The 17621-nt window shown below is 36.6% G+C and overlaps 1 protein-coding gene across 1 annotated transcript in view; it reads left to right on the top strand.

Moving 5' to 3' along the window:
- The window catches only part of cntn3b (contactin 3b), an 87742-nt gene that overhangs the window by 35886 nt on the left and 34235 nt on the right, over positions 1-17621 (top strand). The window contains exons 5-9 of the mRNA XM_053499234.1: positions 7577-7672; positions 14385-14588; positions 15024-15126; positions 15692-15876; positions 17423-17559. Coding sequence (XP_053355209.1) covers positions 7577-7672; positions 14385-14588; positions 15024-15126; positions 15692-15876; positions 17423-17559 — 725 coding nt within the window. The remainder of the gene's footprint in view (positions 1-7576; positions 7673-14384; positions 14589-15023; positions 15127-15691; positions 15877-17422; positions 17560-17621) is intronic.

The raw sequence follows: 17621 nt of genomic DNA, 5'->3' as shown, positions 1-17621 counted from the left end.
TTTTTTTTTTTACTTTTGACTTCTAATTGTTTACTTAATCACTGCCTTTTAATCTCAATTTTTAGTACCGCGACATTACTTCTTTTACTCATTGTACTTGCCATGGCAAACTTTACACAAATTTTGCACAAAGACAGCAATATTAATCAATAATACATACCAATATTATTTTACCCAAATTATGAGAGAATGAATATGAGAACTAAAGTATTTTTAAATATACATTTATTAAGCTAATATATGGTATGAAACTAATTGATACCCATTAATGCAGCATGTCTTGCAAACATCTAATCACTGGCCAGCTAGATTACAGGTTTTAGGTGCATCGGTATTCCCTCTGAGAGCTTTTCTTCCAGTTCTTTTCTTCCACTGTCTTTGTCCTCTATTTAAACTGTGTGTTATACTGTAAGTTGCCCAAGGTATAATAATGACAAGTCTCATAATGCCTTTCGATCTCGATGTAACAGTCCCACATACATATATACTGTACTGTAAATACATTTTTAAACAGTGTAGATGCTATAACTTTATGCTTCATTAAAATGAACATTTCAAGTCAAGTCAAGTTGGCTTTTATTGCCTTTTTAACCATATACAGTACAGTTCAGTACACAGTGAAGCGAAACGGTGTTCCTCCACAACCAGGGTGCTACATACTGTATATGTAACATAAATTAACATCAATTAACTAGCTAACTATGACACCTAATTAGCTGACTATCTAAGACAAACCAAATTTAAACCATAAATTATCAAAAACTATTCTAAAGTACTATACAAAAGACATTACAATACAAAAGATAACACAAGACAAGATAAGGTGCACATGCAATTATGCAAACAGAAGCAGCAACATGACTATATACTGTAGTGTGATATACTGAGATAGTGGATTGAGGAAGTGCAAGTTAATGGCATGATATATAAAAACAGTAAAGATTTCTTGTAAGTAGCAGCTCAGATAAGAAAGAGTCCAAGTGCAAATAACAGCTGATAATATAAGTATTTGTGCAAAAAAAAAAAAAAAAAAAACAATTTTAAGTTTAGTGTTGAAAATATGCTGGATGGTTGTAGATCACTGTGTATGCGTGCCAGGGGTAGCTCAGTGGTTAAGGCAAGATCCCAGGTTCAAACCCTACAACCACCAAATTGCCACTGTTGGGCCCTTGAGATACATAAAAATGTAAGTCGCTCTGGATAAGAGCGTCTGCCAGCGTCCCGCAGGCCATAAGGTCTCTCAACAACCACAAAACAATACAGCACTAATATCATCTCTTTTACATCCAACAGTGGGCATTCATGGACACTATGGACACATTCATGCACAATATTTGCATTCATACATTCATGGACACTATGGACACATTCATGCACAATTTTTGCACTATATACTTATACATTCATTATGGACCACTGCACAAATCACTTTAATAATAAGACACTTTAAGAAGACAGTCACTTTATGCATATTTGCACACCTCAGCCATTTTTTACATTACTTATGGACAAATTTCTATTTTCTTCTTTCATATTTCTATATTGTATATTTTTGTTCTTATTTGTACAGTATATTTTATTCTTATTTTATCTTAGGTAGCACAGTATATTTTTACTTTTACTAGTTAATTTCATTTTCCTGCAATATTTCTTTTACTGCAATATGTCTTTATTTTTACTTGTACAGTATATTTTACCAGTTAACTTTATTTTCTACCGTATTACCTTTTATTTATATTTATTCTTATGTTTAAGTTTCTATTTTAAGGTCACTGGTAGTCGAAAAAGCATTTCACTGCATATTGTACTGTATATGACTGTGTACGTGACAAATAAATTTGAATTAGAATTTTAAATGTGAATGTAAATGTATGTGCGTGTTTGTTTATCAGTCCAGTCCCATTTTATAGAGATAAATGTTTATCTGAGGGAGAGAGTGTGTATGTGTGTGTTTCAGTCTAATCCTGTCTTGTTGAGTAGACGTACAGTATGGCATGTGGGTAGAAGCTATTACACTGTCTGGATGTCAGAGACCATTGCTTCGGTACTTTTTTCCAGATAGCAGGAGGGGGAAGAGTATATGAGAGGGGTGTGTCCAATCAGCCACAATCCTGGTGGCTTTGCGGATGCAGCGTGTGGTGTAGATGTCTGTGATAGGGGGAAGAGACCAATGGTCTTCTCTGCTGTCCTCACTATCTGCTGTAGGGTATTTCTTTCTCAGCCTTCTCAGAAAGAAAAGACGGTGTTGGGCTTTTTTGTGAGGAGAGCTGGTGTTGAGGGACCAGGTGAGATTCTTCTCCAGGCAGACACCAAGGAATTTGGTGCTGTTGATCACAGAGGAGCCGTTGATGTTCAGTGGAGAGTGGTCACTCTGTGTCCTCCTCTTTTGTCTCATCAACGGTTAAAGACAGGTTGCTGTATTTGTATTTACAGTCCGTTAGCCTCTGTACTTCCTCTCTGTACGCTGACTTGTCGTTCTTGCTGATTAGACCCACCATGATCGTGTCATCAGCAAACCATCAGCACTGACTGAGGCCTACTGGTCAGAAAGTTTAGGATCCAGTTACACAGGGAGGTGTTCAAGCCTAACACGCTCAGCTTCCCGATCAAGTGTTGGGGGATGATAATATTGCTGAGCTGAAATTTAAATGTCGCTCAGCAATATTATCAGCATTTAAATGTTGATGTCCTTCTTATCTAGGTTTAAGAGGGCCAGATGAAGTGTGGTGAAGATGGTGTCATCCATTAACCAATTAGGACGATACGCAAACTGCAGCGGGGAGGGCAAAAGGGTTTTGATGTGTCTTATGACAAACCAATCAAAGCACTTCATGATGGTAGTCATTAGAACAGGACACAGAAGACTTTTTTAGGATGGAGACGATGGTGGTAGTCATGAAGCGTTGCTCAAAGAGAGTCAAAGCTGTTCAGCGCAATTGGAAGGGAGCCGTCACTGTTACAGGCAGGTGATTATGTCTTGTAGTTGGTGATGGGTTTTATGCGCTGCCATATGCGCCGTGTGTCACTGCTGTCTTTGAAGTGGCTGTGGTCACCCTGGGCGTGTGCGCGCTTCGACTTTTCGATGGCCCAGGAAAGTTTGGCCCTTGCTGTTTTTAGGGCCACCTTGTTCCCCGCTTTAAAGGCGGAGTCTCGGGTCTTCAGAAGTGCGCGCTTGCCCGCAGTAATCCATGGTTTCTGGTTGGGGTGTGAGCTGATGTTTTTGTAGACCATGATGTCATCAGTGCACTTGTTGATGTAGCTCGTCACTGATTACGTGTACTTCTCCAAGGTGGTAAGGTCGCTGTAAGTTGCAGTCTCCCTAAACATGTTCCAGTCAGTTTTCTCAAAACAGTCCTGGAGAGCAGAGATGGCTCCTGCTGCCCAGGTTTTCACCTGCTTTAGAACCAGTTTTAAATGCCTGGCAAGTGGTCTGTATACTGGAATTAGCATAACAGAAATGTGGTCTGAGTAGTCGAGGTGAGGGCTAGGCTCTGCTCGATATGATGTTGTGTAAACAGCGCATCGGGAATGTTTGTGTAAAGAGGTCTCAAAACCACTCCCATCACTTTCCAGTAAGCTACTCTGTGCTCACAGTGGAATGGAATAAATTAAATACATTTTTTTTTTTTTTTAAATGTCGAGCATTTGGTCCTCAAAGTTGCTGGATCTGTCAATATAATTTTGCCAGAAGGCACAATTTAATTTACTATAACAATAATTTAATTTGGTAGATGATAATTTACCTTCAGATCAGTTCACATTGAACTATGTAAGCTATGCTTACAAAAAAAAAGACCATTTTACTGTAATATTAAAAAGAACTCTCCTGTAAATCAATATACTGTATCAGTCAACAGAATTGAACCATTAAGGCTACTTTGATACATTATAAAATTTGCATTTTAAATTAGTAGATGATCCAAACCCTACAGTATCTCAGTTTATAGTAATTTGCACTATACTCACAATAAAGAGAAATGTATCTCATTGAACAGTTTTATTTCATTTCATTTATTTAATTCATTGCAATTTTACATAATTTTTCAATATAGTTTGGTTAAAGTCATAATAACGCTTCTAGTTCTTGCCTTCTCAGTCACTGATCTTTGTTTATTGTAGCCCGTACCCTAACATTATAGTGTACTAATGTGCGTACCTGATGTTGACAGGAAGAATGTTTCTAGAAAAGGTTTAAAGGCTAAAGCTAAAAATACACTGGTCAGCTTTAATGAAATCAGTGATGATATTATTTTAGGTTAAAGTCCACATACATGTGCACCTGTCTTTCTATGTGACAGAACTCTTTGTAAACATATTATTACAAAGAAATAGTACAAGTCTGAGTATCTTACGCCTTGTTTGTGCTAGGTTGTACTTCTTTCATCATCAGCTAAACACTCCTTGTTTGGTAATCGGAGAGTGAATCACAGATGAGAAATCAAAAAAGTAGATCATTTTATACAAAGATTCACCTTAGCACTGTTATTTCAGCAATGAAAATATAAACAAATTATTTGGTAAATTTATATTGCTGCAGCTGTTTAATTATATTGAACAAGTAGCTTTTTAGTAGCATTTTTTTATTAGATTATTAGATTATAGATATGGCACATAACTGTTCATAACATCTCAACATTTGGATTTCACTTATGCTGCAGGTTAAACTTCAGCCAGATATGTACAGTAAGTACTGCCAAAGTTTCAATGAACAATTTCCAGTGGTCTATTTAAGACGCGCCCAGAGTTTTGACGTATGCGCAGTATGCTGTCAAAACGTTTGGTTTGTAATCTGGCACATAACTGTTCATAATTTTACTTCTACTGAACATTTCAATTTAATTAAATTTTAATTTTGCGTGATGCTGTGACAAATTCTGTCTGGACATACATACATACATACATACATACATACATACATACATACATACATACATACAGTACATACACACAAACAGACATCTAATGTATAAAACGTGAATATATCATAAAAAGATCTAGTTGTGACCAACGTACAGACAAAACCTTTTTTTCATTTTTATAGATACATGTTTAACGAATTCAATTCAATGAATCATCCACAAAAGCCTAAATAATCTGAATCATTTCCTTTGAGGAATGTTTAATCTTAACACAAATTGGATGCAGATTTTTTGCTGTACTCGCTCTGTCATTTTAAATGTTCACACGTTGTCATTGTTAAGGCATGCGCATTACAGTGGCATTACTCTTCTTGGCTGCCAGTTTACACTCATGTCAGTTTCCACTTCTGTCTACGAAGCACAGGGATACAATACTATAGTTGAAACATGAGTTTTCAACCCAGACAGTTAAAATCAGGAAAAAAGAGCACCAGAGGTCTTGTGGAATTATGCCCGAAGGGAACTTACATGATATTGTGCTAAATGTTTTAGCTTATAGTTACTATATGCACTACTAGTATGAAAATGGATACCAAGCACAGATCCTCGCTTCAATTATCATCTTATGCACACACACAAGATGGCGGCCTTTTTTTAGTGAGTCCAACTTTTGACTACAAAAAAAGGGAATTCGCGGTCACATGAATTAACTGTCATGAACCCACATATGAATCCACATTTTTATTATTTCTACAAATATTAACTTTGGTTCCAACATTCAATTTGCCATTCTCACCATGAAATAGTAATGCAGCTTCATAAGGTAGCTGTTTTAGTAATACTTCATGTGACCTTTGAGACTTGATGAGATAAGAGTCAGCCTTCTCAGGGCTCTTTCCTGTTTAATAGTCAGGTTTCTCTGCCCTCTCTCTGCACATCATGCTGCCTTGCTATTGATTAATTCTCTGACCAAAGAGAGCATCCCACTTTCCCCTTAGGCTCCCGCTATCCTCATGGGTAGTATAATGAATCTCACTTCTGGGGATTGGTTAAAAGGAGCTGCTTGACATTTATTTCCTTTATTGATCACTGGTTAGTTGAAGAGGGAGTGGCAACGTTAATAGGCCACTATTTCTGCCAGATTCAATTACCATCTGATAAGGTGAGTTTTTTCATAGGGATGTATTTCATTTTCAAATACATCATCAGTCATTTCAAGACAGCCGTTATCTATTGTATTAAGATTTTACCATAGCTCCTAAGCAGTTTTGTGCCTAGCAAACAGTTTTATTTCTTATGTGGCTAACAAGGTTGGGTAATTACATGAATCAAAATGCTGAATTTGCGGGTTTCAACTTCAATCTCGTAGATTTATATAAAAATAAATCCAAGACACAGAGAGCATCCCACAGACCCATCTTACAGCTCCTGGGCTAAATTGTTTGACCTTCATGTCTGGACTGATATAAATGTTCTTCATTACAGAGCACCTGGACTTGTACAGGCGCTATAGAGCTGCCTGGCTTATTCTCAAATCTATGAGCCAAGCCATACACATTCTAACCCAAGAGCTCATTAATCATCCTTAGGGTCTCAGTATCTTAGACTCTGAAGCTTTCATACTGTTATTGTAAGCTGACCAAGTTCTTTCTCTACCTCCTCCTCTGTTGCAGTATAGGACATCTCTTTCTTTTCAGCACGGTGTCTCATTAGGTGAAGCTCTATCCACCACCCCCACAGAATCCTGTTTTCTTCACCACCTCATCCCTTGTGCAGTTTGTCTTAACGGTCACACTGATAATTTTTTTTTGTGTGTGTGTGTTTGGCTTGCTGAGCTTGAAGCCCAGCTGTTTGTTTGAATCCTTACAAGCTTCTCAGTCTTGTAACACATATGAGGATTTTATCAGGCCAGGTGGGTAACAGCTGTCTGCAGTGTTATTTTTTTTTTCTCCTTGTGTTAATTTGATGCGCATGACTGGTGCAGAAACACATTGACGCTAGGGATGATGTTTTTAATTTTAAAGGGCTCGCTTGATAATAGCTCTGATGTGTCACTACCAATGGCAGCTGACCCTTGTGTTCTTTGCATTTGCTCACTCCAGCAGCACTCTGTTGTATTCCTTCCTGAGTCACATTCTTCCTGTGGAGCTAATCCCCCAGTGCCTGTGGTGTGTTGACAAACCTGCTCTATGCTGAAATGTATTTGACATCACAGAACAACAATCAGCTTTTGGATATGTATTTATCATATGAACATTTACTCATTCACCTGGCCCACACTGACCACTAATATCACAGGCTATAGAAATAATATATAAGAACATTATTTTTGTAGAAACACTTATTGTGCATTTAAATTACACCAAACACTTGTTGGAGCTGCTGTTAAATTTTTACCTTAAAGATTTTATTCAATATCACTGTGAATTGTGACTTACATAGGACAACATGCCTTCTTGCTATAACAGCTTGCTATTTTAGGAATGTGAGACACCAGCAAAGATAAGCATCATGAGCTATTGTATATCTGCAAAGATTAACAGATATCCTAAGATCAAATGTATATTAACATGTAGTTAAAGTTTATTCGAAAAATGGGACATATTGACTGTACTATACTGAAAAATCTCATTCAAAACACAAAACAGTACCATACTATATGTTTGATGTTATAATTAATGATATATGTAACATTATATCTTTGTATAATTTTATAGATCTAGAGAACTTCAAAACCCAGACAAGAAGTGCTGTTAATGTAAGAGAAGGCCAAGGTGTTGTTCTGTTATGTGGAACCCCACTGCATTCTGGAGGTAAGCCTGATTGTTCACATATTTACACTTTGCCTGTTGACTAATATTACAGAAAGCTAACTATATACCATAGATATTTGGACTGCTGCTTAATAATCCACTATTACAAGCAAACTGTCTCATTGTAAGCCCTATTTGAAAACTGGGGAAGTGAAAACATTAAGAAATGTTATGAATGATGTGGAAGTACCCAAATAAATGATAGAGATTTAAATCACAGCTTAAAATGAGACAAAAGCTAGTGAAAAACCGTTATTTTGCATCTTGAATTAACTGCACTTTATCATAGTTTAGGTCTGAGTCACAGCTGTTCTGTTCTACTTTACATGTTCAACATCTTCTTGGCCAGCTGATGGAACCTAAAAACTGGGACTGTTATTCAGACATCAGTAATTAGAGAGGAGTTTTAATAGCCTAAATGGAAATGACAGATCAGCGGTGTGAAACATTCATTTCAATTTGAGATTGCAGCAATTATGAGAACAGATGAGACTTCAGAAATTAGAAGACATGGGACTTGTTTCATCGGACAGCAATTAGGATTTGTAGAGATAATTAGTCTGTGATTAATCATGTGCTTAGTTGGAGGACAGGAAATCCAGGATGTACTACAATATACAGATATGGACTGGTAATGTTTTAATCATTTCAGAAGCTTACGGTGGTATAATCATGTCAATGAATGTGGTGCTTGACGTCAGTTAATTTGTAATCACTTTGCATTATATACTGATCAGCCATAACATTAAAACCTAATATTATTAAGGCTAAGATTGTGTCAGTTTCCTTTAATTTACCTGGGCAGCTCTTTCCCCTTAGGGCATGGCTTCATAAGATCTCTGCAGGTGACCTGTGATGTCTAGCATCAGGATATTGGCAGGGTACTCTTGGTTGTAAGATAATATTATAAGGCTAACATTACAAGGCAAAACATTATGGCCAATATTATGCCACCTGACCCCTTTCTGGCCCCTCGGGCTATGACTCCAGACCCCTGGATGTGCAAAGTTTAGAGATGTCATCTTGAACTCTTTGCCTGCCTATACAGTAGGCTAGTGGCAGGCTGTGATGCACTGGGTGTTGTGATTTCTTTCTATCATGGACAACATTGACTTTTTTAGCATCTATACTGTGTACACACAGATGCGCACATGCGCACACATGCGCGCGCACACACATATACACACACACACACACAAACACACACACACACACACACACACACACACACACACACACACACACACACACACACAAACCAGTCATAACATTATGACCACTGTTAGTTGAACTGGTGACAGAGTGATGGACACCCTAAGCTTATGGATGGCAAAAGGCCAGCTAATCCAATCTGATCCCACAGAAACTCCAATGCAGTACAAATCATCAAAGAAAGTCAGTGCTGGCCAAATGCTTGTACTCAGGACCTTTAATTCAATTCAATTCAATTTTATTTGTATAGCGCTTTTAGCAATTTTCATTGCCGCAAAGCAGCTTTACACAGTCAAAAAAATTATTTAAGTTTGTATGAAATGTGAATTTGTATGAATCAAAATGGTCAGTTTGTCCCTGGTGAGCAAGCCGAGGGCAACAGTGGCAAGGAAAAACTCCCTGAGACCTTTAGGGTATGGCTGTACAGGACCTCTAGGATTTGCTGTGGTGTCTGAGTTGTGGAGTGGTGGCCTCCCTGGATTGGGCTTGCTTGTCCTGCGCACTCCATGGATGCTTGATCGGTATGAGTTTTGGGGAAGAAGCGTTAACAACCTTGAAGTCTTTGCCTACTTAATCCCATGTGTGGCAGGCTAAAATGCATTGCTTTTACTAATACCTTTCTGTCATTTAAAGTACTGTGCAAAAGTTTTATACATTTGTGAGGAAATGCTGTAAAGTATAGTTTTAAAAATATATTTACAGTTTTTCTATGCATAAATGCTAAATTGAATCAATTTTTTGTGTAACCAGTCTTTGACTTCAAACCAGCATCAATTCTTGCACAAAGTCAGGTGTATGATTAACCAATTATAACAAGCAGGTGCCAATGAACATCAATTTCATATGGAGTGAAACTTGATCCAGCAGATGACAGACAAATCATGTTTACTTTTCTTCTACATTGGAAGATGTCCAACTGTAAAGCAAACAATGTTTGGAAACCAATACTGTAGAACCCAGGTATAGCCACCAACAGTCTTTATGGAAGAATTGCATCCAAAGCCCATACAATCAACATGCGAACAAGAGGAACTGTGGGGCAGAAAGATGTCAGCAAGTGCTAATGATCAGTCAAAATGTTACTATTTTCATAGCAGGTTCTATGTCAAAGGTCTGTTAATGGCTGTTAGTGGCTGTTGTTAATTGTCCTCAATTCTCAGGACTACATGCAGATACTTATCCATCATACAATACCACCAGGGAGATGTTTGATTGACCCCAAATGTATTTTGCAGCAGGACAACAACCTCAAACATACAATGAATATTATTAAAAGCTATCTTCAGTGTAAAGGACAACAAGTAGTCTTTCAAATGATGGTTTGATCTCCACAGAACCCTGATCTCAACATCATTGAGACTGTCTGGGATTAAATGATGTGACCTAAGGGTTCGAGGCAGCCAACATCAATAGATGTTCTGTGGTTAGTTCTCCAAGATGTTTGGAAGAATCTACCTGCTGAGTTCTTTCTGAAACTGTGTGCAAATGTACCAAAAAGAATTAAAGCTGTTTTGTAGACAAACGGTGGTCGCACTAAATACTGATTTAATTTGTTTTATATTACTTTCCTCTTTGTTAAATGATAAAAAAAATCACAACTACAGTATAAACGTTTCCTTTTTTTTAAAAAAAAATTAAAAAATTCTCACTTGACAGCATTCTTTCACATTGGCCTAATTTACAGCACATCAGAATAGAGATGTTATGAAGGGTTTACAGAGCATCAGTACAGTAAATGACACATCTTAACATCAACTGTTCTAAGAAAATTATTGAATATTTTTGAGGCCTTTAGCATTGTTTTACAATGTAGAAAATAAAGAAAATTGGGGGAGACCACTGAATTAGAAGGATTTGAAAACTTGAAACCCTGAACCCTCTGAATATTATCAATTTCCCTACAATTTTAATAACTATATTCATCTCTAGAGATTAATTAACTGCCTAAAATCACTTTTGTTATTTCTATACCATGCAATTCTCCTTTTCAATTGTTATACCATGCATATAAATTTCCATTTTTCAGGCTAAGAATGTAGCTAGTGGCAGTGTATCCTATTAAACATTCTCTATTGCATTTCATACATGACAAACCTATCGATTGCTTGCTTGGAGGAGGGAATGTGTTCTGCTGAGGAATATATTACATTCTGATTGGGTTGAAGCTCCAAATCAGAGAGTGTATTTCTATTTACCAGCAGAGTTAAGTATAATTGAAAAGAAAGAGATTTAAATCAAGCAAAAAATGAAGAATGATTCATTACGAGGAGTGTTAGTTAGCTTGGCAGAAAGCTATTTCAGCATGAATCTTTAGGAAGTCTACAATCCAGATGCTCTAAAAAATATTAGTGCATGTTTTTATTTATGTATTTATATGTATTTCTGTATGTTTATAAACCGTTATACATGGTGTGTTCTACATTATAGTCGTGTCAATACAACAAAAAAAAACTTAAATTCTCCTAGAGCACTTAAAGCATCTTTGCTCATTAATTAATGTACCCTAAATGGTATCAAGATTGTGACATTTTGAATTTTCTGACACATTGGATGTTTAGACCCAATTTTCTTCAAAACTATCCAGGCAGTACCACCTCTTGAGCCTACTAGTTCTGACCTCAAACTTACTATTGCCCTTAAGTAGTCAATTTGTAGCTCAACAAAGAAATAGGCTGCAGAGGTGGTCTCAGTGTGATTAGTTTCAGAGGGGTCTGTTTTTTTGGAGTATTCACATATGTGCAAAAATTTGTAATTAAATTCTGGCCTATTAAAATTACTGTGCATCTCAAAATTAGAATATTGTGAAAAACTTTTTATTTTAATTTAAAAAGTAAAAATTATATATTGTAAATTTATATAAGTAGATTAATTACAAGTGAATTTAAACATAAAACATAAAAGATTTGTGATATTTTGACTAATGTATAATAAGCTACAGTATGTTAAAGATTTACTTGTTGAATTTAAATTGTTAAAAAATGGACAATATTCTTTTTTTTTTTTAGATGCGCTGTATATATAGCAATTAAAAACAGAAAACTAATTTCCAACTTATTAAACATCATGTGTGGGCTTGTAATAGAATGGAACATAATTAGTGAGTACTTTATTTAAGTTTAAGTGATTAAAAAGTTACATTCTGGTGTTTTTCATGCTTTGGAATTTGAAAATTAAAAAAAATGTACAGTATGTTTTAAAAGTAAATGTAAGCTGCATAATAGAGCATTATTTGTGCACTGTATAGCATTTATACGTTGAAACAAGGAGACAAAACCAGTTTTGTGCCTGTGGATGGCATTTAAACGTCCATATAATTCTGTCTATATTTCTCACTGATTAACTGATTTCTTTTTAATCTTTCAGTGTCTGTGATATCCTTATTTTTGATATTTGGACTACTTTCATTCCAAATTACACTGTTAACCTATAAATGATAACCTTTGTGTTTATCGTGCTCCCACTAAAATATTCACACAGAATTTGATGACAAAAAAAAACAAAATTTTCAGTGGTACCTTATCATATGAATGCTCTGCCTAGCGGTTTTTGCAAGAAATTTGCCCCAGCATGCGATTTTAAGCATACAACGACCGAGCCGGTTTCACATCCTTCCGGCTGCGTGTGCATCCGGTTGTGCGTACTTTAGGTAGCCGATCTGGTAAGCGAAGTGAGTTCGCAGTTTCTTTTGTGTGTGGCCTTAAGAATTCACCTCCGGAACAGCTTAAATTCATATGCCGAGAAACCGCTGTATAAGTTATTTCAGTCAGTTGTATTTTTTATGCCATTCAAAACTGATATAAAACATGTAAAAAAAAAACTCATTTCATATTAATTATGAACGCACTTGTGCTCATCAGTTTTGATCACACATCTTTTTAATGTCTTCACACGAAACCAAATCATTTTTTGTTTGTTTTTACATTTTCAGCATGTTTTTTTTTTTTTTTTGCATAGTTAAAATAAAGTCCCTACTGGTTATTTCAAGCAAGTCTCTTCTTGCATACGTATGTATTTGTGTCATTCTATAATTTGAGTTACATTCCTTGCATGAACCTTTCCTAACAGTCTGTTAATAAACATATTTATTCTAAATATAAAATAAAACTGTTATGTTATAATATCACACAAACGTTATCTGCATGTTTCACCTATCTTGGAAATTATCATAATGTTGCAGAATTTACCATTCATTCCATGAACATTTTTGCAGTTGAGGATTTCTTGGTTTCAAAATAGACTTAACAACAACTATTTTTGTTTAATAGTCAAAATGCTTATATACTGTATATTATTACTGATTTTCTCAATTTAAATATTTTAATATATCACACCTCTTTTGTATGCTCATTCACTCGGTCAGTAATCAGATAAATCCTTTTCAGGCCACATTTCAGGGTTACTGACAGGTAAACTACACCTTGATGCATCTGCTACTCATGTCTGTCATCAAAAGAACTCAGTTTCCATCTTTTAAATTTGATTTTCATCTTTCCTCTTCTTGCTCTTCCTGTGGATGACACAGACACACATATACCATGACAGATCTCTCTATCCTTTCCACCTCTGCCTTTTTTTCAGAGGATGGAAGAAGGTGAGTCAGCCAGGCATGAACAAGGCCAAGCGAACCAAAGCCAGTGTCCTGAGAATGGCAGTGAGGCACTTTTAATCTAGTTTGTTTCGCTCCCTTTGTCCTGTCCCTTTTGAAGAGCTGGTCTGTTTACTGAGCCTTGCCTGCCCAAGGCAAAAGTAGAAGTGTGGGTACTGTGTGAGCATCTCCAGCTAAAGGATAACAATTGCCTTAAGGTGTCATTGGTTTAATATTCAGCTCACTTCTCTGCAATTATTATATACTGTCCAAGTTTTATAGTGATTTTAGAGTTATTTGATTTTGACGCTCAACTACAGTACTATAGACTTCAACGATATTTGAAGAGAGGTGGAAACTCTGTCTATAATAGCATGACCCCATCATCTAACCTGAACCCAGTCTTCCTGCTCTGACAAGAGATGTAATAAAATGACTAACCAGCTCCAAGAATCACCACAGAGCTGCTCAGAGAAATGTTGGGGGTAAAATGCACCTGTTTTCCAGTACGGCTTTAAATTTTGATTTATACACAAATTCTTCAGCCTTATAATGCAATATAGTATTACCATTGATCAGATATAATATTTAAAAATGAACATTAAAACCAACTAGCTTTTGTGTACCACTTGTGCCACTGGGGTGGCCTCTTGGAAGTTTGGTTCCCCCAATGTTCAGTTCACTTGTCAGTGGTGTCATGGCTGATCATTGTATATCAGAGTTTATTGATGTACTGTATATCATTGTTATAAGCTTTTAAAATCTGGTAAATCATGCAGCTAAAAAAAGCATTTTAAACACTCGATATGTATGACTATCTATAGTGAAAATATAAATGGAAAACTTTGTTATACGTACAAAACATTTTAGAACAAAGTAGGTTGAAGACCTTATGATTTTTATTCTTTTCCCCAGAACTTACGTTCGCCTGGGTCTTCAACGAGTACCCGAACTTTGTCCAGCAAGACAGCAGGCGCTTTGTGTCCCAGGAGACTGGAAACCTTTACATTGCAAAAGTTGAACCATCTGATGTGGGCAACTACACATGTGTCATTAACAACAGCATCACCAAGGATAAAGTGCTCAGTTCACCCACTCCTCTGGTGCTGAGAAATGATGGTAAGATCTGTCTACATACCAGACAATCCTTGATGGCTGGCTTTGAATGGGATACAATCTGAGATTTAAAGGAAGATGCCTTTTCAAGAAAGGTCGCTTTTTTAAAAGGTTGCTTGGGATGGTTTTTCTTCTAAATGTCAGGTCTTTGAAGACTGAACTGTTGCCTTTTAGGGAGGCTAACATGTAGTACTGACAATGACACACAGAGGCCACATTTCCATCTGAGATGGGTGCTAGTTTACTGAGTGAATTCTCTAAATCTTTCTTAGACATCTTGGCTGTTTTTTTTTTCCAAACACACACTATACTAGCACTTTCTTTGTTATTGTCCCCTTGTCGTGATTTTGCCTGTATACATGAATATAAAGAGCATATGCCGTAAATCATTGATGAACTACACAGCAGGTATGTATTTGTGTTGTTTGCCCATCACAGGTGCAATGGGAGAATACGAACCCAAAATAGAAGTTCATTTCCCAGACACTGTGCCTGCCGCGAAAGGATCGTCTGTGAAACTAGAGTGCTTTGCCCTGGGGAAGTGAGTTGTGTGTGCATGTGTGTTTTATCAAGCAGTAATGTTAATCGGGGGATCACATCCACGTCTCGATAACATGTACTTTTAAATCTTTTTGATACACTTTTGCAAGTCCTTTGAAATTCAAGATCATTCCTTTAGAGACTTTCTTAATGTGATTGGCTGTCTGCAATGAGGACTGATTATTTATTTATTCATTCATTTATTTATTTCATTTTATTTAGTAGCATGCATCTTATTTTAATGGCTGCTTTTCACAGAGTGCTAACACAAAAGATTTAGCTTTTAAATTTTGTGGAAAACAAGTCTGATGCATCCTCTGTGAGGAAAAGTGTTCATCATTTGGGGGGGGGGGAACAGCCCTTTTTTTTTTTTTTTTACAGACGAGGGGATTACAGCCTTTTAGAAAACAAATAGCAATATCAGTCACAACTGTTAAGCAGAAATGTTCAAAACATGGTCTCCAAAAGCAGCCCCAATCTAAACATGTGAACCATTTAAGACATACTGTACCACCAGGTTCCTGCTTGAACTCTGAAGTTTTTTTCTTTCTCTCTCTTTCTCACAGCCCAGTTCCAAAAATCAGTTGGAGAAGAACCAATGATGTACCATTTCCAAGTAAAGTCAAATTGAGTAACTCCAATGCTGTTCTGGAGATCCCCAGATTCCAGCAGGAGGACACGGGGACATACGAGTGTGTGGCAGAGAACAGTCGGGGAAAGAATGCAGCAAAAGGCCGCCTTTCTTTTCATGGTAAAGGAGCTTGTTGTAATTGTTGTATCTTGCATGAAAGTTTTTTTTGTAATGTTAATACATTTGCCATCTTCTGTGTGAAGAAAATCAGGTCTGCTTACTGTATGTTGTTTGAGAACTGTGGTGCTTCATTTAATCCAGATTGCACTTCTCCACTTTGATGAGATCTAAAGTAATTTGGTATTTTGGTCAAAGTTTTGTAAAGCCCTAAGACAAAAAAAAAAAGTGTTGGCAAAAAATAGTCTTTTGGCTTTTTGTATCTTCTTCCCTACTCGTGCATAAAGGCATGTTATGACAAGCTTCCGCTTTCATTACGATGCATAGATCTGAATGTGATGAGTGTTACCCTCACACTGTCATCTGTGTTATTACTTAGAGCAAGGTCATGTCATGACAAGTCTGTCAAATGACTCTTGTACTCATGAGGGGCTATGATGTTGCATGACACATATGATGAAGCAGTGGTGATGATGCTGTCATAAATTAGGACTTCAGTGACATGTCCTTCTCAATCTTTAGACTTAGCTTTAGCAACAAGAAAAAACTACAACCTACGGAAATACACAGTAAAAAGCCACGGCATCTTTTCCAATTCTGAATAACATCTAATTACATATATTAGTCTAATTGCATACCTTATACCGACTAATAACCAGTATCAATCTAATTACAAACCATACACCAACAAATAGTGCAGTTCTGACATATATTTTGTCTACTCCTTCAAAAGTTGCGCTGTGCTTATAACAGGAAATCATGAGGGAATTTTGGGTCTTATTGAAATACTTCAAAATAGGAGATTATTTTTGAAATGCAATTATACCCCAGCATTAATTGAACTCGCAGTCAGTACACAGGCCCCGCAGGGTGTCTGCCAGGCACTCGGATAATAAGGCTGTGGAACGAGGTCAGAGGATTTATTTGTGTGCTGAAAGGACAGAGCGTGCCTTTGGTCTGATAGAATTGTCATTCTGTCTGGAGAGAGGGGGCGTTTCATTTCAATAGCCCAATTCATAGCCATTATACTTCTATGAAATGAACAGTCATTGTTGGATTTTTTTATTTCGACTCCAATCCCACACTGCAGGATAATATCCATTCGGAGGTGAAAACTCCACCTAGAGAAAAGAGACCACCTAGGGGAAGTCCTTGTTTTCTTATGAAGAGACATTTATGCAGATAATGTTTTTCTTATATTAAAGCATGGGACTTATCTTTATAGTTTTGGGGATTTCATTGAAAATAGTGACAGGGAATAAAAGGCTTATAATTGGGAATGCATATTTGGAACTGAATTTATATGTTTCACGCATGGTTAAAACTTATAACTAATCTCCAGTGTAAGAAAATAAGGCATGGGAATTCAACTTGTGTATCCTCAAGTTAACAAGTTTTTGCACACAAAATGCAAAATAGTATTTTATGTGTGTTTTTTTCTTTTTTTCTTTTCTTTTTTTTTTTTAACCTTAACGGTGTTTACTGGCATAATTAGATTGACATTCTTGCAAAGAGTCATTAGTTTTTAACTGCTTTTTTCTCTTTATAGCAAAGCCTCATTGGCTGCAGATCATAACAGCCACAGCCTTGTCGATTGAGGAGAACTTATTTTGGGAGTGCAAAGCCAATGGGAAGCCCAAACCATCATACAACTGGCTGAAGAATGGAGAAACACTTATATCTGAGGTACAGTAAAACTTCTGGGAAAAATCAAAATGTGAGCCTAATTCTTAACCTTTTGAAGGTCA

The sequence above is a fragment of the Clarias gariepinus genome, chromosome 6, assembly GCF_024256425.1.
Source record: "Clarias gariepinus isolate MV-2021 ecotype Netherlands chromosome 6, CGAR_prim_01v2, whole genome shotgun sequence".
NCBI classification, from domain to species: Eukaryota; Metazoa; Chordata; class Actinopteri; order Siluriformes; family Clariidae; genus Clarias; species Clarias gariepinus.
Note: the sequence above shows the minus strand (reverse complement) of the source record. Positions and strands in the feature narration are given on the sequence as shown.